Source organism: Lampetra planeri, chromosome 56 (assembly GCF_965212315.1).
Source record: "Lampetra planeri chromosome 56, kcLamPlan1.2.h2, whole genome shotgun sequence".
In the NCBI taxonomy this organism is placed as follows: Eukaryota; Metazoa; Chordata; class Hyperoartia; order Petromyzontiformes; family Petromyzontidae; genus Lampetra; species Lampetra planeri.
This window is the reverse complement of record NC_136162.1, coordinates 4,021,118-4,043,887: the sequence shown is the minus strand read 5'-3', so window position 1 is coordinate 4,043,887 and position 22,770 is coordinate 4,021,118. Positions and strand designations below refer to the sequence as shown.

Genomic DNA, 22,770 nt, shown 5'->3' with positions numbered 1-22,770 from the left:
TGGTCGTGGCTCCGGGACATGAATTTCTGTGTTACTTTTGCCATCACGAAAGACAAACATTGAGAAACACTGCAGCGAATGACCGACACGGACAAACAAATACAATATCGTCAAGTGTGGGGGGGGGGGGGGTGCTGGCGAGCGTCTTGCAGAGGTCGCAATCGGGTACCCGATACCCGTACCCTACCCGATACCCGGCTACTCATACCCGGCCGGGTACGGGTACGGGTACCCGTTTGCGACCCTGGTGCAGCCGGGTACGGGGAGGCCGTGAGTCACTGGTGAGTAACCGTTTGCCACTCATTTCGGGTAAGGTACGGGTAGCGTATGGATACCCGTACCCAGCTGGGTACGGGTACGGGTACCCGTTTGCGACCCTGGTGCAGCCGGGTACGGGTAAGGAATCAAAACCCGTTTGCGACCTCTGGCGTCTTGGCGACCTCGCTGTCGCTTCAACTCAAGTCAAAGAACATTTCTCTCGCACCACCCACATACAGCAGCAGCAGCAGTTTTGACAAACGTATCATTCGCTACGTTGGCCTCGCCTACGAATCGTTGACGGGTCGAAATGTCGTTCGCGAAAACCCCGCTAGGCGTTCAACAAAACCGGCGGTGACGACTGCGCATTTAAAAAGTCGCACGCAATTTCGGCAACAAACTTGCATTCTCGCGTGGGATTGATGTAATGCCCTCCATTCAAAAAGAGCATCTTGGCTCAATGGGCCTCATCCGAAACAAGCTGAGTGGTGCTACCGGCAGTCAAGGAACAACACACGATTGCTCAGCAGGTTGGAGACGCCGTGGTGACACCACCGCCCTCTGCTGCTCTCGCCCGAGGCAGCAGTGTTGCAGCCCTCGCTGGCCGTTATCTTCGAGGCTTTTCACCGTCCCCTCGTGCAGTGCCGGATTAAGATAGTGCGGGGCCTGTAGCATATGTTATAAAGGGGCCCTAAATAAAAAAATAAAACGTACAATTTTTACTTGCATAGTTAAGTAATTTTATTTTTCATTTGCTATACAGCCGGATAATACGACAAATCGCTAACCTTCCTTAAACACCCAGTCGTTCATAAAAGTTGAAGGCGGTATAGTACTATAGTAATAGAGCAAGTGCAGAATCACTGAACCGGAATTGATAGCTTGAGAGCATTTAGCGCGGGGCCCTTGAAAGTGCGGAGCCCGTAGCTGCTACATTTGTAGCTGCTACACATGTTGTAGCTACTACACATGTTGTAGCTGCTACACATGTTGTAGCTGCTACACATGTTGTAGCTGCTACACATGTTGTAGCTGCTACACATGTTGTAGCTGCTACACATGTTGTAGCTGCTACACATGTTGTAGCTGCTACACATGTTGTAGCTACTACACATGTTGTAGCTACTACTACGTGTGTGGCCGTCCACATTCGCTGACAAATTCGCACTCGGCCGAAACGCTCACCGAGTGTGGACGGACACATTTTGTCAAAGCGACCACACGATTTAGTTATCTGGAGCTGGTGATCTGGATAAGGCTGATTAGTTTCCATATCCATGCAATGCCGCGCAGCTTTTTGCGTCTTACAACCCCTTGACGTATTACACCGCGCATCACAGAGCCACCGGGCTCGGTAGCCACTACACTGGGTATGCATGTGCACGTTGAACTTCTATCGTACCGTACGTAACCAACCGCGCTAACCGGAGTTGCGGAGGAAAGACAACAAACTAAACACAACAACGAGCAACTCTAAAGAAAAGAGATTTCAATTTAGATGATTTAAAAGTGCATAGCTCACCAGTGGTTTCCTAATATCGGAAGGAAGAACGTTCCAGACGGCCGCAGGAGCTCGTCCGAAAGCGCCGAGCGACGATGCCGGTGACGATGCCGGTGACCGCCGTATGTCTTGTTCCGTGGCCAGCCAAGAATCCGGACGATCACAGCATCACCAAGTCTCGGCCAACAGGTGGCATCCATTGACCTGCACGCCCTCGGCCGCTTCTGCCAAGCGCACAAGTGACGGTCACGCGGGCCGGCTTCCCCTGCGCGTCGCTGCTTTGCCATGGCTCGCAACGGCGGCCGTCGTGGCGATTTCGTGGACAATTTGCACCGGTCGGAGCGCGGTTGAAGCAAATGGAGAGAGAAGAAGACGGGGGGGGGGGGGGAGGGGGGGCTGCACAGTCGGGCTTGAGATTTTAAAAAAAATTCTCGTTGAGTGAAAGACAGAAAATATTTTGCGATGAGTTTTTTTCGAACAAAAAACTGTTGAGGGGCGCGACGGTAAAGATCGAATAGGGTATATTTTTTTTATATAAAAAAATAAAATAGTTAAATTTCGATTGAAAGCTTTCGTGACTGCAGGGATTCATCTTCTTGGTTCTTTCGGTAAAGTCACGTAGAAGGGAAGTAAAAAAAAAAATAATAAAACATAATAAAATAATTCTCACGACGTTTCGGCCACAATGCAAGCAGCCGTCCTCATGTGAAGAACAGGTCTGTTTTCCCCAAACGCTGTCTTTCCGACAGACCTGTTCTTCACCTGAGGACGGCTGCTTGCGTTGTGGCCGAAACGTCGTGAGAATTGTATTTTATTTTATGTTTTATTTTTATTATTTTATTATTTCCCTTCTACGTGACTTTACCGAAAGAACCAAGAAGAACAACAAAAGTCTCTGTTTGTTATTTTGGGTTTGCCGACTCTCTCATGCCAGGTGCTCTGCTTTATACAATTTTTAGTTTTAAATATTTTTGTTTAAAAATGTTTTGTTACGTTTGGGGTGATCGCCAATTTGTTGTCGAGGGAGCAGTGGGTTTGGGTAGAGACCACGACGATGACGACGACGACGAGCGGGAGAAGGAAGGACCGGGCCAAGATTTCGGGGATGATGAGAGGGTGGTCATGGTGGTGGTGGTGAGAGAGTGATGATGAGAGTGATGATGATGAAGAGAGGGTGATGGTGGTGATGATGATGAGAGTGATGATGATGATGATGAAGAGAGGGTGATGATGATGATGAGAGTAATGATGATGATGAGAGTGATGATGATGAAGAGAGGGTGATGGTGGTGATGATGATGAGAGTGATGATGATGATGATGATGAAGAGAGGATGAGGATGGTGATGATGAGAGTAATGATGATGATGAGAGTGATAATGAGAGTGATGATGATGATAATGAAGAGAGGGTGATGATGAGCGTGATGATAGTGGTTATGATGATGATGATGACCTACACAGCTGCGGGCAGCACTTTTCCCCAACTCTGCCGAATGAGAGTAATATTCGTAGAGTGACATTAAAATCCGTTATCTTTAACTATTCAGCGCTGGAATTCAGTCGCGTTAAGTAAAGGAGCAAAGTCAACATGATGCTTTGCCGTGTGATGGAGCCAGAGTCAACGTGATGTTTTGTCGTGTGCGGGGTGATCGGCCTGAGAGCCATCAATTCAACGCACTCGAGAACCCGGTTTTAGATCACAGACGCAGTGTCTCAGCATCTCTGACCCGTGACCTTTGAATGGAAGCGTCTCAAACTCTAGCTGGAATCATCGGGCGCTCGCTGCAGAACGTGGATTCCACGCACCCCCCCCCATCACAATGGATAGAGTTCGACTTCAACCGTATTTGCTTCGCATTACAGATAACGTTTCCATCATGGGATGAGATCCGTGCCAGTTTTGTCATAAAAGTCCTTGCATCTTCACCTGCAACCGATTTACGAGGTCACCAGAATATGTGATCGTTGCTGAGGTTAGATGCAGCGCCCCTCCGTGTGATACGATCTCCGCTACCCAACGCTTAACGCACAAGGCGAGTACACGTTGCATCGTCGATTAGTATCGATTGTTGAGCTCACGATGATTCCACACGTGGACTTGCACGTGCACGGGAGGCAATGCGTGCGTGGCGTGTGTTGGCTTCACGTGATGTGGCTCAGGCACTGAAGGTCGTTGGTTCGAACATCCGTGGCGGTGCATCGGAAGTCATCGCTCCTTCAGACGAATCACCGCCTCGTGGTGGTGATGATGATGGACCTTCCCCCGTGACACGCTGCAAATGGGGGCGGGGGAGGGGGGTGGTTTGACCATACTTCACCACATCTGGTCGGTACGGGTATGTGAAGCAGGAGTGAAAGAGGGGAGGCCCAGGCTCAGTCGATGTTAGCCGTGGCCTGGAATCGAACTCGGGGGTTTGGGCTCATAGTGCAGTGCGCTCGCTCGCCACTGGCCCCTTGCCACCCGTCTCTTGAAGAGCGATTCAGACTACGCACGTAGCTGGGGTGGATATTAACGCGAATATCTCTCACCGAGCCACGGAAACAAGTTGGCACCTTGAAGTTTGTGTCCGTTTTTTGTTGTTGTTTTTAAATAGTTTTTTTTTTTTATAAAATACAGTACTTTGATATTAAAATAAAAAGATATCTTCTTGGAGGCCGCACAGCTGTGATGCTGCCTGCCCGATGAATCATTATTTATCATCATTATTTGGCCTTTTGATTATATTCATTTAATATTAAGATGACATTCATTTATTATTAATTCATACCGTTTCAGTTTTTTTTGATAACTTTGTGATTTTTTTTTTGGTCAAATAATTGTATCATTGTATTATGATTGTGTTTGTAAATGTGTTTTTTTTATCTTTACTCGCCGTGAAGTGACCTTGAACCTTGTCGCTTGTGCGTCCTGCACGTTGAACTTCTTTCGCGCCGTACGTAGCCAACCGCGCTCATCGGAGGTCCGGGGGGAAGGACAACAAACTGAACAAAGGTCGGAGGCTTTCGCGGCCAGGATTATATTCATCATAAAGCTTTTTGGGTTTGATCGCGTAAATATAAATGCGTCGTTACCGCACCCACCAACCCACGCAAACCCACCACCATAACCCACACGAAATAAACAATAAAACAGTTTTAAAGAAATGCGTTTTCAATCTAGATTTCAAAGTGAGAGTTATTATTTTTTTTATAAAATAACGAGTATTATTCTCCATTATTATGATCAAACGCACAAAACAAATAATTCTAAGTGCCCAGGACCACTGTGGGCCACGAGGCGACCCCCAACACCACCAACACCGCCAACACCATCACCAACAACAACACCACCAACACCACCAACACCACCAACACCACCAACTCCACCAACACCACCATCAACACCACCACCAACACCACCACCAACACCACCACCAACACCACCAACACCACCAACACCACCACCAACACCACCAACACCACCACCAACACCACCACCAACACCACCAACACCACCACCAACAACACCACCAACACCACCACCAACACCAACACCACCACCAACACCACCACCAACACCACCAACAACACCAACACCACCACCAACACCAACACCACCACCAACAACACCACCAACACCACCACCAACACCAACACCACCACCAACACCAACACCACCAATACCACCGCCAATACCTCCAACACCACCAACCCAACCAACCAACCACACGGTGTTTTGTTTAGTTTTTCCCCCCGGGGGACGAACCGAGGCTAAAACAGTGGCCGGTTAAATTTAGGCGTGCAATGGAAACCTGTGGACAGCGGAGAAGCGAAACGGGTTGTGGGCGTTGGGGCTGTCTTCTTCACGCTCGCATCATCCCACAGACATTCTACGTTTCCCAAACACCACCCACCACCACCACCCCCCCAATCATCCTCACTCCTCCTCCACCAAAAGAAAAAAAAACATCTCGCACTTTGTCTCCTCTCTCGCTGGCCCAGTGGCATCGAGAGAGAGAGGTCGTGGGTGCCTCGATGTGACCGGTGCACGGCTCTAGCCAGCGGGGTTTGTCTGCGTGAGCTTCGCGTCTTGCCGCTGGCCAAAAATCTCTGGGAGCAGGCGACTCAACAAGGCCCCCTTTGAGTGGTCAAATCGGTGCCGGGGAGTTGCGAATTTTACAGCAAAGGGGAAGCAATTAAGGTGCAGGTGGCTTTAGGTTACTGCCAGGTTAGGGTCGTTGAGTTGTTTTGTTTTATTGTTGTTTCAGTGTTGCCCATCTTTTAAAAAGCAATAAATATTTGAAAGGCGATTTCATTTTTTTTGTCTTGGAGGCGATCAGGATATTGAATTCGGCATGTCTTCGCAGCAAGTCTCAAGCATATTCCAACCACATCTGCATTCCGTGGAGGCTATTGGTAAATATCTCAGTCCCTCTCTGTGTGTCTCTCTTTCGCTGTCAAATCTGCGGTGCGATTACCATATAGAGTTGTGGTCGTACGCTGAGTTTGGTCAGTAGTTCGATGGCATCGGGAGTTTGATTAAAACAATATTTCGGGTTATTGTGTGCATCTCGCCACGGTGTCTTGGAGATGTTAGCTACCTCGCCTGGTATACAGGAGGTCGTGGGTTCGATCCAGACCCTGACGCCTGCTGCTGTATATTTGGAGTTTGCGTGTCTCTCTCTCATCATCATCATCACGGTGGCTAGGAGATGTTAACTACCTCGCCTGGTGTACAGGAGGTCGTGGGTTCGATCCCGACACTGACGCCTGCTGCTATATATTTGGAGTTTGCGTGTCTCTCTCTCCCCGTGGTCGCGTGGATTTTTTCTGCGTCCTCTGGTTTTTTCCCTCCACGTTTAGAATCAACATCACGCGTTCAGTGTATTGGGCTGCCGCTATAAATTTGCACGTGTTAAGCCACTTGGTTGAGCTATCATTTGCGGCCAGGTCGCTTCTGAAATAGAGCGATAGAGCTATATATATATAAAACCATGTTTCATTTGTTGCGCTGCAGAACTGCGCGATGATTTTTTCAGTTAAAATGCCGCGATCTTGACATAAAACAAAATTGGACGAGAATGCGTTCGCTGTTGCTGTTCATGAGTTTTTAATTCCGTATTTGTGTTGCATATAAAGCGTGTTGTTGCACAGAACGCGTGGTGTTGCACAGAACGCATGATGTTTCACAGAACGCGCGCTGTTCCACAGAACGCGTGATGTTGCACAGAACGCGAGTTGTTCCACATGATTCGTGTTGTTCCACATGACGCATTTTGTTCCACATGACGCAAATTGTTCCACATGACGAGTGTACCCGAGGTGACATGTGACAGCCGATTAGACTTCCGATCTGAGCAGGATTTTTTGCCCCGGTCTGAAATTTAGCGAATGCATCAACTTTTTAAACACAACATATAAAATGAATGCACATTCACCTGCGATTGAACTTTAAATCCGGGGCTGTCCATCGTGCGCAAGAAGCTCAGCATAAAATAATAAAAATAAAACATAATAAAATAATTCTCACGACGTTTCGGCCACAACGCAAGCAGCCGTCCTCAGGTGAAGAAACAGACCTGTTTTTTCACCTGAGGACGGCTGCTTGCGTTGTGACTTTACCGAAAGAACCAAGAAGGTGAATCCCTGCAGTCACGAAAGCTTTAAATCGAAATTTAAGCTCAGCATACTTACCGCACGCACACATCACAGGTTTAGCAGCTCTAAGCCTGGTCACTGTGTGAACACGTGGCATGACGCACGGGTGATGCATCACTTATTTGCAGGGTGATGGACGCGTGTGAGTGTGTGTGAGTGTGTGAGAGGAGAGAGGAGAGAGAGAGGAGAGAGAGGATGCTTACGAATGAACCGCGCAAGGCATCTGACTCCTCCTCATACTCAGCCTGCTCCACTCAGTCTGCTCCACTCACACTCAGTGACTGGCTCATTTCCGTCGGCGCCTCCGTCACTCTGAAAGCCAACGGCTGTCACTTGAACTGCGGCGGCGTCATGCTGCTGCTGCGTAGCAGATCGAGCGTGTCGTGTTTACCACGATAATGAGCCAAGAATGTCTGTGTGTCCCGCGCGTGACGTCACTCCACGTTGACCAGCCCCCCTCATTAATTATAATCATTATAAGGTGACGTTCTACAAATTGACACCCCCCCCTCCATTCATAATACTTAGCGGCTAACGTCACTCCACATGGGGGGGGGGCGAGGCGCCTCCTCCCCCCTCCTCGGCGTCAACTCACAACCCTCACTACAAAGGCAGAACCCTCACGTCACGTGATCTCCGTCACGCTGTTGAGACATCGAAGTAAAAAGGACGTCGTGATGAACGAGGGATTATAACCTTGACATGAACTAAGTCTGTGTCACCGCGCCCTTACAAGTTTCACACGAATTGATGTAATGAATATATCACGTCACGTGCTGCTTTTCGCTTGCAAGTGTAGGGCTGTTACGGGAGGGCTGTAAGTGCATACGATCCAATGGGTAACAAACACAGTGGGCGGAGTTACGGGAGTACACGGGGGGGGTGCCCGCAGCGACGTCCGCATCAGGCAGCCTGGGGGGTTGTGATCCTGATGGGGGGTATAAAGGGGGAGGACAAAGAGAGCTCGGGGCTCAGTCTGGGAACGAAGGAGGAAGAGTGAAGATCCTCTAGCTAGAGCCCTGGACTCCCCTCGACGCCGCCCTTGTCAGGGCTGCAGAGGAGCGAGCCAGAGGCGTGGTTCCGTGAACCAGGGTTAGACCCTGGGACTCCGGAGACCGTAGCCCGACTCACCAGTGTCGGGCCAGTTAGCCTCCCCTAGCTCGTTAGAGGAGGACTTGGGGATAGGTGAGATTAGCTAGGGGGTATCCCCAGTTATCCGGGTGAGGGGGCCGCTACCCCCTCTAGTGTTGTCCTGTACCGATAAGCTGAAATAAATATACGTGTGCCTCAACCTGGGTGTCCAGCGTCTTCACCGGTACTTCATCTGGTGTCAGAAGTACTACGGACATGGAAACACGTCAGACAGCTCGAGCCAGAGTACCGGAGGAGGACACTGCTGAAGTCGTTGAGCCCGAGGCGGCTCACCAAGACATGGCGCAGCCGGGGGCCGACGCGTTCCTACCGGGGCATCGGCATGAAGAGGGGCCGCAGCCAGACGCGCTACGGCTGGCTCACGAGAGACTGGCGGAGCTACTGTACGCCGCTGCCGCCACGCTGGAAAACATCACGCGGCTGGGGGCTGGTGGTCCACCACGGGGCGAGGGGAGTCGTCAACCTGAGCGCCTTCCCGCCATTTCTGAAAACTCAAACTTTGAAATTCCCGCCATCGTCACGGCAGCTGCGGAGGGCGTGGCCGGGCTCAACCTTGGGTCCGACACCGCTCTCGCTGGGACAGCTGCGTCATCTCCAGCGGAGGGAGCGTCATCACATCCGCGACAGGCGATTCCATCTGCCATTCGCGCCGACGCACAGCCGAGTCCCGGGGATAGCAGCCTACAGACGTCCAAGGCGAACGCTGCGCTACAACAACGGCTGCCTCCGCTGAAAGAATTTGTTGGTGCAGAGGGCGACTGGGGCGGCTTCCAGCGACGCTTCATCGCCCACCAAGAAATGGCAAGGTGGTCCGACGATGAAGCCCTCTGCGCGCTGCCGGCGCTCCTCGACGCAGACGCGCTCGCCGCCCTCACATCGGCGCCGAAAGAGAAGCGGTCTACTCTGCCGAAGGCACTACAGCTGCTGGCCGGGGTCTATGGACCTTCAGCGGAATGCAGAGAGCGGTTCTACGAGCGCAAGCGGGGTGAGAAGGAGTCGCCCCTGGCATACAGGACGAGCCTCCTAGCGCTGGCTAAGACGGCTTTTCCCCGTATGGACGACGATGGCGTGGACGCGATGGTCACGGAGAAAATACTCCTCCTGGCAGACGACCTGGACATCGCTGTCGTCGCACAGGAGGACGCCGAGATGACCTCTCTTCAGGCGGCGCGCCTCCTTCACGCCAACCTTCTGTCCCTGCGGCGGAAAGCCAGCAGGGCATCGGCAGGGCGTGCGGTGGCTGCAGCCACCCTTCCGACGGAGGAGCTCTTCGCCGTCGACCATCGACGGCAACAGGCGCAAGAAGTACGGTCGGCCCGGGACGGCTCAAGCCGTTTCAACCGCCCGTCGTCTCCACCGGGGCTCCCGGGGTGTTTCAACTGCGGCGTCCGGGGCCACGTCGCCTCGGGGTGCCGCTCTCCTCGACAGCGCGGGACGACGGCTCGACGGGACGCCGGGCCTCCTCCTCCCAAGCTCCAGCAACATGACCCGGCGAGTCGCGGCACCACACATGTTTGGCCAAAGCACCTACCCGTTGCACGCTCTCGCACCACAACAAACGGGGGGCCGATGTCGCGTTGCGAGGGGCCAACGCGGATCACTGCGGGGACTCAAATCGAGCCCAAACAGTGGTCCGTGTTGGCCCATCGCGTGGTAGCCGCGTCGTCAGGGTCGTCGGCCGTAGTCGGACACATTGACGGGGTAGAAGTACGCATCTTGGTCGATACGGGGGCATCGGCGACAATCATTTCGGAATTAATTTACAATATTCTGCCCGTACAAAGCCGGCCTTTACTGCCGGTTAACGTCCCATTCTATGCCGCTAACGGGGGCTCTCTCGGCATCATGGGACAGATTCGAGCGCAAATTTCTATTGGGGACATCAAATTGTCGGGGCCGATTTTCGTTTCCTCCTCGCTGGCGGTTCCGTGCCTGCTGGGGACGGATTTCTTAGGTAAAATGCCCATTCGTATTTTGATCGACCAAGGATGCATTGAGCTTCCATCGGGGCGGCGCATGGCGTTCCTGCCATCCCCTGCGGCGGCTCGGTCGGCGTTCGCGACGGTACCGGCGTTCGTCGTTGAAACTGTTCGTGTGCCGCCGGGAGCTCAAATGCTAGTGCCTCTGAAACTTCGTAAGCCCTTCGCTAAGGGCATAGGGGATCAGGGTGTTTTGCTGGGACCGTCTAGGGCCGGGGTTAATGGGCCTCATTTGATTCCGGCCCAGACCGTCGTAAGAGGGGACGGGGACCCTTTCATCGCGGTCCTAAATGTGGGATCGCAGACGGTGGTGGTTCCTCAAGGGACGGTGCTCGCTCACGCGACGCCAATGCCCTGCGAGGAACCTGTCGCGAACCACGTTGGCACTGCTTCCCGGATGCTCCCACATTCGGACAGCGATGAAGGGTGGATCGACGCGCTTTGTGCGGGATCGACGGACCTGACAAATTCAGAGCGCCAACAGCTTAGAACGCTACTGAGGGAATTTTCCGACGTTTTCAGTCGTGATAAATATGATTTGGGTTGCACTCACCTGCTGCGTCACCATATTGACACGGGTGACAGCGCGCCAATTCGCCAAAATCCGTTTCGGTTAAGTCCCGCCGAAAAGGACCATGTCAAATCGGCTGTTGATGACATGTTAGCCGCCGACATCATTTCTCCCTCCACCAGCCCGTGGGGAGCGCCGATCGTCCTGGTTAAAAAGCAGGACGGCTCGTTGCGGTTTTGCGTGGATTTTCGGCGCCTTAATAAAATTTCGGTTGCCGACGCATACCCGCTCCCACGGATGGACGAATCGCTGGACGCTTTGGCGGGAGCGCGATTCTTCTCCACACTAGATTTACTTTCGGGATTCTGGCAGCTTCCTCTGGACGATGATTCTAAGCCTAAAACTGCTTTCCGTACACCGCACGGCCTGTTCCAATTCAACCGGTTGCCGATGGGCTTACACTCAGCGCCGGCAACTTTCCAGCGATTGATGGAATTGGTTTTGGCTGGATTGCAATGGGAATCGTGCCTGATTTATTTGGATGACGTTATTGTCTTTGGTAAAACTTTTGATGAACATCTCCAGAGGTTGCGGGCGGTTTTCCTAAAGATGCGGGCTGCTAATTTGAAATTTAAGCCCCAAAAATGCCATTTGTTACGCGAGTCGGTGCGTTATTTGGGGCACATCGTAGGGCGCTCGGGTATTGCTACCGATCCCGCCAAAACGCAGTGTGTCAGCTCCTGGCCGACTCCCACCTCGGTGGGAGAGGTCAGGAGTTTTATTGGCTTCGCATCATATTACCGACGCTTCGTCGCTAATTTTGCAACAATTGCCAAACCCCTACACGCGTTAACATCTAAAGGGGTTCGGTTCCACTGGGGTCAGGATGAGGAAGCTGCTTTCTGCTCCCTTCGGGACGCGCTGGTGAAGGCTCCTCCCTTGATTTACCCAGATTTTTCGAGGCCGTTTTTGCTCGACACCGACGCGAGCAACACGGGTATTGGAGGCGTGCTTTCCCAGGTGGTTGACGGCGTGGAACGGGTGGTCGCGTACGGCAGTCGGGTGTTGTCTCCAACGGAGCAAAGATATTGTGTCACCCGTAGGGAACTGTTGGCAATTGTCTATTTCATCCAACAGTATCGCCCATATCTGTACGGTCGGCATTTCACCGTCCGCACAGATCATGCGGCACTGCAGTACGCCCTGAAGGTTCAACAGCCATCGGGACAATTGTCCCGATGGCTGGAGGTCCTCCAGGATTTCAGTTTTGAAACCACTTATCGTAAGGGCGTTCGCCACACCAACGCTGACGCTCTGTCACGGATGCCAACCGCCTCCGAATGCGCATGTCTCCTGGGGTCGGGGCGTTGCAAGCCAGTGGGGGACGTGATGGTTCCGGTCCTGGCGGCGGCCGCCGACGATGAAACGGTAGTCCCCATTGATATCGCCGAACAGGGGAGAGATTCCCTGCTTGGATTGCCCGTTGATGAATGGGGGCGCCTCCAGTTGGAGGATGCCTCCCTCCTCGCGTTGCGTCGTCGCGCCGGGGAGAGGGGGCGTGTGACGGGTCATGCCGACGCATGGGAAACCCATGCGGGCTTGCTTATGCATTGGGACGGGAAATCCCAGCGTCACCGGCTGGTGGTCCCTTCTGGCCTACGAGGTAAGGTGGTGTGGGCTGCTCATGAGCGCCTCCTCCACCTAGGTACCCAGAAAACACTCGCCTTGCTTCAGCTGAATTTTTTTTGGCCGGGTATGACAAGGGATGTTGCTGATCTGTTGGCGGCATGCCCTCAGTGTGCGCAGCGCAAACCACCGGCACGGGAGTCGAACCCGCCCTTACAATCCATCCAGGTCTCCAGAATAAATGAACTGGTCGCACTGGATATTCTGGGGCCATTCCCCGCCACCTCCAGGGGAAATAAATATTTGCTTACTGGGGTCGAATATTTTACGCGCTGGCCTATGGCCTGGCCCCTGGCGAATCAGTCGGCAGCAGCCATCGTCGACGCCTTTGTCCAAGGTTATGTCATGGACAAAGGTGCCCCGGAGCGGTTGTTGACCGACCAGGGTAGAAATTTTTCGGGGAAACTCCTAAAACAAGTCTGTGATCTCCTGGGAACGAAAAAAATTCGAACCTCCCCCTATCACCCGCAAACGGACGGGATGGTCGAGCGTCTGCATCGCACCATCACGTCTATGTTGTCGCAGCAAGTTTCGGACTCACAGGCTGATTGGGACTTACAAATTCAAGGGGTTCTAGCGGCATACAGATTGGCTCCCCATGCTGCGACGGGGTTTTCACCTTTCTTTCTTATGTATGGCCGCGAACCCGACCCACCTGTTCGGGCACAGTTGCAGATCCACGTGCCGCTGGGCAAATCTAAATTGGACGATCACGTTAAATTTAACCTTGACAAACTGACTGAGGCGCGGGATGCGGCGAGGCTAAATTCTGACAGGCGTCAGAAGGCGAACGAGCGCCTCAGACTGGCTCGCGCGCACGTGCTGCAGTGGAAGCCGGGGGACAGGGCATGGCTGCACTGTCCCCAGGTACCACTCGCGACCTCCTCTAAACTCGTACGCCCGTGGCGGGGCCCCGTCGAGGTTATTGAGGTTTTGAGGCCTCAGTGCGTTCGAATCCAATGGGGGAGGCGCCGGTGGTTTGTACACCCCTCTAGGCTGAAGCCGTTTGTTGCGGTGCGGGGGCCCACGCCACGCACGCGAGGCCAAGCATGTGGGGGGTCGACCGACTCGGAGGGTCCGTCGCTGCTCTCGCCTGATGTGTTGCCGGCTGTCCCACCCACAGGTGTACCGGGAATGACGGGCTCACGCCCTGGAACCCCCACAGGTGATGCCGACAGTCGCGCGACTTCAATCGCGACCTCACCTCGAATGGGACAGCCGCCACCGGATGGTCCGCCGTCCGGGGTTGCCCCGTGTGACGGGCCTGCGGCAAGGACGCGCGCTAAAATGCGCAGACTCTTATAATATACAGCAGGAAGAAAAAGAAAAAAAAAAAAACTTTTCTTATTTATTTTCCTTCACGTGTCATGGTTACTGTATGCTGCGTCGGTGGTGTGCTCCTTGCACACTGAGTGTGTTGTGTTGTGTGGGCGCGGTGTGTGTGTTGTGGGTGCGTTGTGTGTCGTGGGTGTGCTGTGTGTGATGGGGGAGTTCCTGGCTAGTTGTACATACGTGCTTACGGATTTCGTATTTATGCGGGGGGGGGGGGTGCGTCGGACATTCCCTTCGGGGGTATGGTTGTTGTTCTTGTTGTTGTTCTGCTATTTGCATTTTGTTGAAAAAATGAGGCACACACGGGGTCGAGGGGTAATTGTTCCTTTATTTGGAATTGTTGCAGCCGGGACGGCTGCGAGCTGTAATGGGGGGGGTGATGTAGGGCTGTTACGGGAGGGCTGTAAGTGCATACGATCCAATGGGTAACAAACACAGTGGGCGGAGTTACGGGAGTACACGGGGGGGGTGCCCGCAGCGACGTCCGCATCAGGCAGCCTGGGGGGTTGTGATCCTGATGGGGGGTATAAAGGGGGAGGACAAAGAGAGCTCGGGGCTCAGTCTGGGAACGAAGGAGGAAGAGTGAAGATCCTCTAGCTAGAGCCCTGGACTCCCCTCGACGCCGCCCTTGTCAGGGCTGCAGAGGAGCGAGCCAGAGGCGTGGTTCCGTGAACCAGGGTTAGACCCTGGGACTCCGGAGACCGTAGCCCGACTCACCAGTGTCGGGCCAGTTAGCCTCCCCTAGCTCGTTAGAGGAGGACTTGGGGATAGGTGAGATTAGCTAGGGGGTATCCCCAGTTATCCGGGTGAGGGGGCCGCTACCCCCTCTAGTGTTGTCCTGTACCGATAAGCTGAAATAAATATACGTGTGCCTCAACCTGGGTGTCCAGCGTCTTCACCGGTACTTCACAAGTTTCACATTTACTGCAATACATCCGTCCTTGGACGGGCAAAAGGCTGTTTTATATATATATCTTTTAAACAATATAGTATTTTTTCTTCGATTTAAAGCTTTCGTGACTGCAGGGATTCGTCTTCTTGGTTCTTTCGGTAAAGTCACGTAGAAGGGAAATGATAAAATAATTAAAATAAAACATAATAAAATGCAATTCTCACGACGTTTCGGCCACAACGCAAGCAGCCGTCCTCATGTGAAGAACAGGTCTGTTTTCCCCAGACGCTGTCTTTCCGACAACCCTGTTCTTCAACTGAGGACGGCTGCTTGCATTGTGGCCGAAACGTCGTGAGAATTATTTTATTTTGTTTTATTTTTCTTATTTTATGATTTCCCTTCTACGTGACTTTACCGAAAGAACCAACAACCACAACAACAGATGTCTCTGTTATTTTGATTTTGCCGACTCTCTCACGCCAGGTGCTCTGCTTTATACAATTTCACGAGTGCGGACGGTGAGTTTGCCAGCCGAATGCAGCCGAGGTTGGGGTAGTCGCGCATAGCAAAGTAATAATAACGACGATAGGCTGCTGCGGCTGCTGCTGCGGCTACGGTGGCTACGGCTGCATTCTCCCAGAGCGTTCGCTTTAAATATAGATACGGGCTTGAGTGCATTCGTGAGCGGGGCACATCGCTCGGTTCAATTGCGAGAGGCTCTCCCTGTTTTCGGCCTCGCTTGTTATTGCGTCGTCAAACGTGTGCACTTATTTAGCGGTGGGTTTTTTTTTAAGCTCTCTCTCTCTTTCATCTCCGGTCTACGTTTGCCTGTGTTACTCGATGTTGAAGAGTTTAAGTTTGGCCAGGGAGCCGCGGTGGCTGGGTGATGTTAACTACCTCGCCTGGTATACAGGAGGTCGTGGGTTGGATCCCGACCCTGACGCCTGCTGCTGTATATTTGGAGTTTGCGTGTCTCTCTCATCATCATCACGGTGGCTAGGAGATGTTAGCTACCTCGCTTGGTGTACAGGAGGTCGTGGGTTGGATCCCGACCCTGACGCCTGTTGCTGTATATTTGGAGTTTGCGTGTCTCTCTCATCATCATCACGGTGGCTAGGAGATGTTAACTATCTCGCCTGGTATACAGGAGGTCGTGGGTTGGATCCCGACCCTGACGCCTGCTGCAGTATAGTTGGAGTCTGCGTGTCTCTCTCTCATCATCATCACGGTGGCTAGGAGATGTTAGCTCCCTCGCCTGGTGTACATGAGGTCGTGGGTTAGATCCCGACCCTGACGCCTGCTGCAGTATATTTGGAGTCTGCGTGTCTCTCTCTCATCATCATCACGGTGGCTAGGAGATGTTAGCTACCTCGCCTGGTGTACAGGAGGTCGTGGGTTGGATTCCGACCCTGACGCCTGCTGCTGTATATTTGGAGTTTGCGTGTCTCTCTCATCATCATCACGGTGGCTAGGAGATGTTAACTACCTCGCCTGGTGTACAGGAGGTCGTGGGTTAGATCCCGACCCTGATGCCTGCTGCTGTACATTTGAAGTTTTCGTGTTCTATCTCTCTCTCTCTCCCCATGGTCGCGTGGATTTTTCTCCGGGTCCTCCCGTTTTTTTCCCCATCCACATTTAGAATCAACATCACCACGCGTTCAGAGGATTTGGCTGCTGTAAATCTCCACGTGATAAGCCACTTCGTTGAGCTATCATTTGTGGCCGGGTCGCTTCTGTTAAAGAGCTTTATAGCTCAGTGGGCCGTACCTGATCAAATAAAATATCTTTTTTTAAATATTTTAGATCAGTGGTTCTTAAACCGGAGTGAACGCATCCCCTGGGAGTGCGAGATGCCCTCTCTGAGAACAAAAAATGGGCGCAGACGACACAAAACGGCGAAGAACCACTGCTCTAGATTAACGCGTCAGACGATTTAGAAGGACCGCATGCAACCCCGAGGTCTTTGGATCTTTTGGGCCCCACGCAAATATGTGCATTGCTTAATAGTGTTGGCTGCAAGGCAACGCTGTGTTGTACTGTGATTAACGATGACGGTGACTGTGGTAAAGCCAGAATAGCATCACTGTAATCTACCGCCGGTTGCCTGCCAACATTTTCTTGGTGAAACGATGAGTTGGCTTTCACAAAATCGTACATCGCATTTTTGTTTTTTTAAACTAGAACTGAAATAACCAAGGTGGCTAACGGTATAGCGTGTTGGTGTTTTTTTGGATAGTGCTGGTAAACACAGCGAAGGGAAGGAATTGAATATACAAAGTATACACGCTGCAGTTACACACACCCACACGCTCGCTCACCAAGACAAATACAGGTGTCCTATCATTAGCCTTCAAACACCACGGGGGGAAAGTGCTGTTAGCGAGTGCCTATTAAGGCCAGCGCGACACACACGTGGATTGCAGTGTGTGGCGCAAACCACGGCGCCATGCCTGGATAACTCTGTCTCCCCAGGGTCACCCCACCACCACCGCTAGCCACAACCACCACCCCCACTAATGCACAGGCTACCCATTTCAGGCTGAGTTGATCAACAGGAGATCAACTCTCTGCTTTAGATTTATGCGACAGAACAGTCGCGAATTAAACACATATATCACTTAGTTCCTGCAGTCACCAACACTGCCTTGGATTATACCGTGCCGAGAAAAAAGTTATTGCGAACTCCTCAGGATTTCCACATTATAAAATATTTAAAACCTCAAATGTTATTCGATCTTAATCTAAGTCCGAATAATATATAAGGATAACCTGATTAAAACACATGACGTAAAAACAAACATGATACTCTTTCAACATGTATTCATCCTCAAATTATTCTGCGTTCAATAACCACGTGCGTAAAAGATTGTGAACCTTTAGATTTCGATTTAAAGCTTTCGTGACTGCAGGGATTCATCTTCTTGGTTCTTTCGGTAAAGTCACGTAGAAGGGAAGTAATAAAATAATAAAAATAAAACATAATAAAACAATTCTCACGACGTTTCGGCCACAACGCAAGCAGCCGTCAGTCACGTAGAAGGGAAGTAATACAATAATAAAAATACAATTAAAATAAAACATAATAAAACAATTCTCACGACGTTTCGGCCACAACGCAAGCAGCCGTCAGTCACGTAGAAGGGAAGTAATAAAATAATAAAAATAAAATAAAAATAAAACATAATAAAACAATTCTCACGACGTTTCGGCCACAACGAAAGCAGCCGTCAGTCACGTAGAAGGGAAGTAATAAAATAATAAAAATAAAATAAAAATAAAACATAATAAAACAATTCTCACGACGTTTCGGCCACAACGCAAGCAGCCGTCAGTCACGTAGAAGGGAAGTAATAAAATAATAAAAATAAAATAAAAATAAAACATAATAAAACAATTCTCACGACGTTTCGGCCACAACGCAAGCATCCGTCAGTCACGTAGAAGGGAAGTAATAAAATAATAAAAATAAAATAAAACATAATAAAACAATTCTCACGACGTTTCGGCCACAACGCAAGCAGCCGTCAGTCACGTAGAAGGGAAGTAATAAAATAATAAAAATAAAATAAAAATAAAACATAATAAAACAATTCTCACGACGTTTCGGCCACAACGCAAGCAGCCGTCAGTCACCGGTGGCGCCTCCTTGTGCAGCGATGACAGCAGCGAAGCGTTTCCTCTAAAGCGTTGGTCAATCACTCTCACACCGGATTCGAGACATGTTGGGGCCATTCCACCCTACAGAACTTCTTCAACTCGTTGACATTTGAGGGTTGCATTGCCGTGGACAGCACGCTTCAGGTACTGCAACAACATTCCGAATGGGTAAATTTTTCAAATTTAAATAAATAAAAATAAAATAAAAAATAAAAATCACGACGTTTCGGAGGCAACACAAGCTTCCGTCTTCAGGTGGAACCGTCACAGCACGATAGCTGTATCTTACTTGATATTTATTTTACTTTTATTAATTTAAATTTAAATTTTTTACCTACGTGACTTTACCGAAAAAACCTAAGAATATGAATCCTTGCAGTCACGAAAACTTCAAATCTAGAATTCCGAATGGGGTTTAGGTTTCGGACTTTGACTATGCCCATTTTAAAACGCGGAATTTCTTCTTCTGCAACCATTTTTTGTAGATCTCCTTGTAGGTTTAGGATCGTTGTCTTGCTGCGAGAGCCACTTTCGGTTCAGCTTCAGCTCACGGATGGATAAGCCTGACATTCTCCTCTATAATCTTCTGATACAATGCACAATTCACGGTTGAGTCAATGACGGCCAGCCGTCCAAGTCATGGGGCAGCAAAGCAGCCTCAAAGCATCACATTGCCACCACCACCACACTGGACGGTTGGGATGAGGTGCTTACGTTCGAACGCACCGTTTGGTTTTCGCCAAACAGCACGTTTCTCATTGAGGCCAAAAACTTCTACCGTTGACTTGTTCTGGCCAGAGAACAACACTTTGTTCCAGAAGTCGTGTGAATCATCGATGTGCTCGTTGGCAAACTTCAGACGGGCAGCAATGATGTCGATAAGGAGCGGTGGTTTTCTTCTTGCTATCCTTCCAAGAACACCGTTCTTGTTGAGTCTCTTTCTGACAGCTGGGTCACGAACTCTCACATTAGCCAATGCGTGAGTGGTCTGCAGATCCTTGTACGTTTCTCTGGGGTTCTTTGTGACCTCCTTGATGATTTCCCGGTTTTTTCTTTGAGAGATTTTGGTAGGACGACCACTTCTGGGTAGAGTGATCGTGGTCTTGAACTTTCTCCATTTGTAGGCTGTCTGTCTGACAGTAGATTGGTTGAGCTGCACCTTAGAAATGGTTTTGTATCCATTTCCGGATTGATGAGCATCAATAACTCTTGTTCTGAAGTCCTCAGAACTCTCTTTTGGTCGTGGAATGACTTGTTCCCACACACATGTATGGTGAAGACCAGACTCACAAAGTTTATGATCTTTATATAGGATGGGGCCTTCCATACTCACCCCTAAAGATCTACCCAATTATTTGATTCGAATATCCCCTTGAGCTAATGAGACCTGGCATTAACTTAATTTTTCACATACCCTGAACCTTGTTGACTCGTTGTTTAATTCATAACTCATTTTGTTTCAAAAGACATGGAATTGGTTAATATAATCCCGATGGGGTATTGAAGCAAAGACGGCTTTTGATTCAAGAAGGTTATCGTGGTAACACTGTGGAATTCCCATCATTATCATTGGGGTTCAAGTTCATTTATTAGGTATAGCCCTGTGAGCCATTCGGCTCTTGAATCGGGTGCAACCGCAACAAACAAGCAAAAACATGAACAAGAAAACATCTTAAAGTGAGGGGGGTAAAGGGTTCACACACACACGCGCACATCTTTCTCGGCACGTGTTAAACGCGCAGCGGGGTTTTGATGTTTTGGTCAGCGCCTCTCTTCTTTGGCGATCGAACTACACAACCGTGGGGGGGGGGGGCATCAAAGGAATGTTTTAATGGAGCTGACAATGAACGAGCTTCGAGACGTTCGATTCCCGGGGCACGGCGAACGTGAAGGCGTCGCCGATCTCTGAATCGAGGCCATCGAGGCCGCCGCCGTTGCATTGAAGAAAATCGATACAATGACGGCAATGATTATCCATCGCTGTTGCATTGAAGGGATCGATACAATGACGGCAATGATTATCCATCGCCGCGGAATAACAGCGCAGGCCGGGAGAGAAAAAACGCAGCTTTCAAACAACCGTGCAGAAATGTGTAGACACGGCCACACAGAAATGTGTACACACAGAAATGTGTACACACAGCAACACAGACATGTCTACACACAGACATGTGTACACACAGTCACACAGAAATGTGTAGACACAGCCACACAGAAATGTGTACACACGGCCACACAGAAATGTGTACACACAGCCACACAGGAATGTGTACACACAGAAATGTGTACACAGCCACACATACATGTGTACACACAGCCACACACAAACGTGTACACACAGCAACACAGAAATGTGTACACACATCCACACAGAAATGTGTACACACAGAAATGTGTACACACAGCCACACAGAAACGTGTACACACAGACATGTGTACACACAGCCACACAGACACGTGTACACACAGCCACACAGAAATGTGTACACACAGCAACACAGAAATGTGTACACACAAAAATGTGTACACACAGTCACACAGACACGTGTACACACAGCCACACAGACACGTGTGCATTGCGTAACAAACCAAGTTGTGCACTGTGGTGCAGCATGCCTTGACGAACAATAGGATGAAGATGAACCATTGTCAGGATTGGAACGAGACCCTAAATGTAGCAGGAGCAGCTGCCAGACCTGGGGGTGGGGAGAGGGGAGGGAGAGGGGAGGGGCTGATGTTACCAGCTAGGAGTTGATACAGAAGCTCAGATTTCTGCAGCTACCGTTCACAAGATTCATATCTCCGTTTAGTTTAAACACACGTTTTCACTCTGTCCCCCCCCCCACCCGATTTCACTCAAATTGGGCTACTCATGATGAGACAAAGCGTCCGTCCATGTGGTCGGTGGTGACTCCAACCAGAGCTTTATATATAAGCTCCTAGCTTGGCAGTGTCTCATTCTTCACCTGAGGACGGCTGCTTGCGTTGTAGCCGAAACGTCGTGAGAATTATTTTATTGTGTTTTATTTGTATTATTTTATTACTTCCCTTCTACGTGACTTTACCGAAAAAACCAATAAGAGAAAAAAAATCCAACCGGAGCTCTTTCCTTCACAGATGAATTCCACCTATCCTGGTTCATCTGTTCACCAACGCGTCCTTATATATATTCATAAAACCTCGAACACTCATCAAACCTTGATGTTCCAGAAAAGTTTGTAAAAGTGGGTGTCATGGGAAATCACTTTCATTTATTCTGCTAGGTACGGCCCACTCTTTTTTCAGAAGCGACGTGTCCATAAACTGACAGCTCGTCGAAGTGGCTTATCATCACGTGGAAATGTACAGTAGCCAAAGACTCTAAACGCGTGTTGATGTTGATTATAAACGTGGAGGGAAAACCGGAGGACCCGGAGAAAATTCCACGTGACCACGGGGAGGGAGAGACACGCAAACTCCAAGTATATCGATTTTTGGGTCGGGATCGAACCTACGACCTCCTGTATACCAGGCGAGGTAGTTAACATCTTGCCACGTTGGCGCTATCTTAGTAACCAGTCAGTCAACAAATTGAAACTGAATATAGTTCTATGTAAGATTAAATTTAAATATAATCTTTGAATTCCTTTGACCACCAGCCCTTCATCTACAACATCGCCAATTGTGACCTCCCTTACATCCGCAAGCTAGTGTGGCTCTGCACTCACTCCTCATTGGGCAGGTCGACCACTTTAAATATCTTCTTGGTTCTTTCGGTAAAGTCAGGTAGAAGGGAAGTAATAAAATAATACAAATAAAACATAATAAATAGGCATGACCCTGGACTCAAAACTGCCTTTCAAGGATCCACATTGACCAACATGGCCAACAAATTTTTTTAAAACAAAATTGTATACCTACACAGACTCCGTATGAATATAGTTGAAACCACCATCCTGCCATTCGTGTGATGACTGTGATACCCGCCTACCGCCAAGCTCTTGCGTCCACCTTCTCACTCCACTCTACGACTCCGCTCTCCGTTTTGCTCTTGGCTCCCTCCTATACAACTCACCGTTGCGTCCTCTACATTCACTCAAATCTGTCCCTCCTCCACCGGGACCGTCTTCCTCCTAGAGGTCATCTTTAACAAATCTGCCAAACATCTGAAACACCATTTCGATT

At 50.2% G+C, this 22,770-nt stretch overlaps 1 protein-coding gene across 1 annotated transcript in view; it reads left to right on the top strand.

Annotated features, from left to right (window-relative positions):
• The first annotated feature begins 1,854 nt into the window (after positions 1–1,854).
• Positions 1,855–22,770, top strand: part of LOC144735646 (transmembrane protein 255B-like) — a 38,085-nt gene continuing 17,169 nt past the window's right edge. Inside the window, exon 1 of the mRNA XM_078618097.1 lies at positions 1,855–1,948. Coding sequence (XP_078474223.1) covers positions 1,855–1,948 — 94 coding nt within the window. The remainder of the gene's footprint in view (positions 1,949–22,770) is intronic.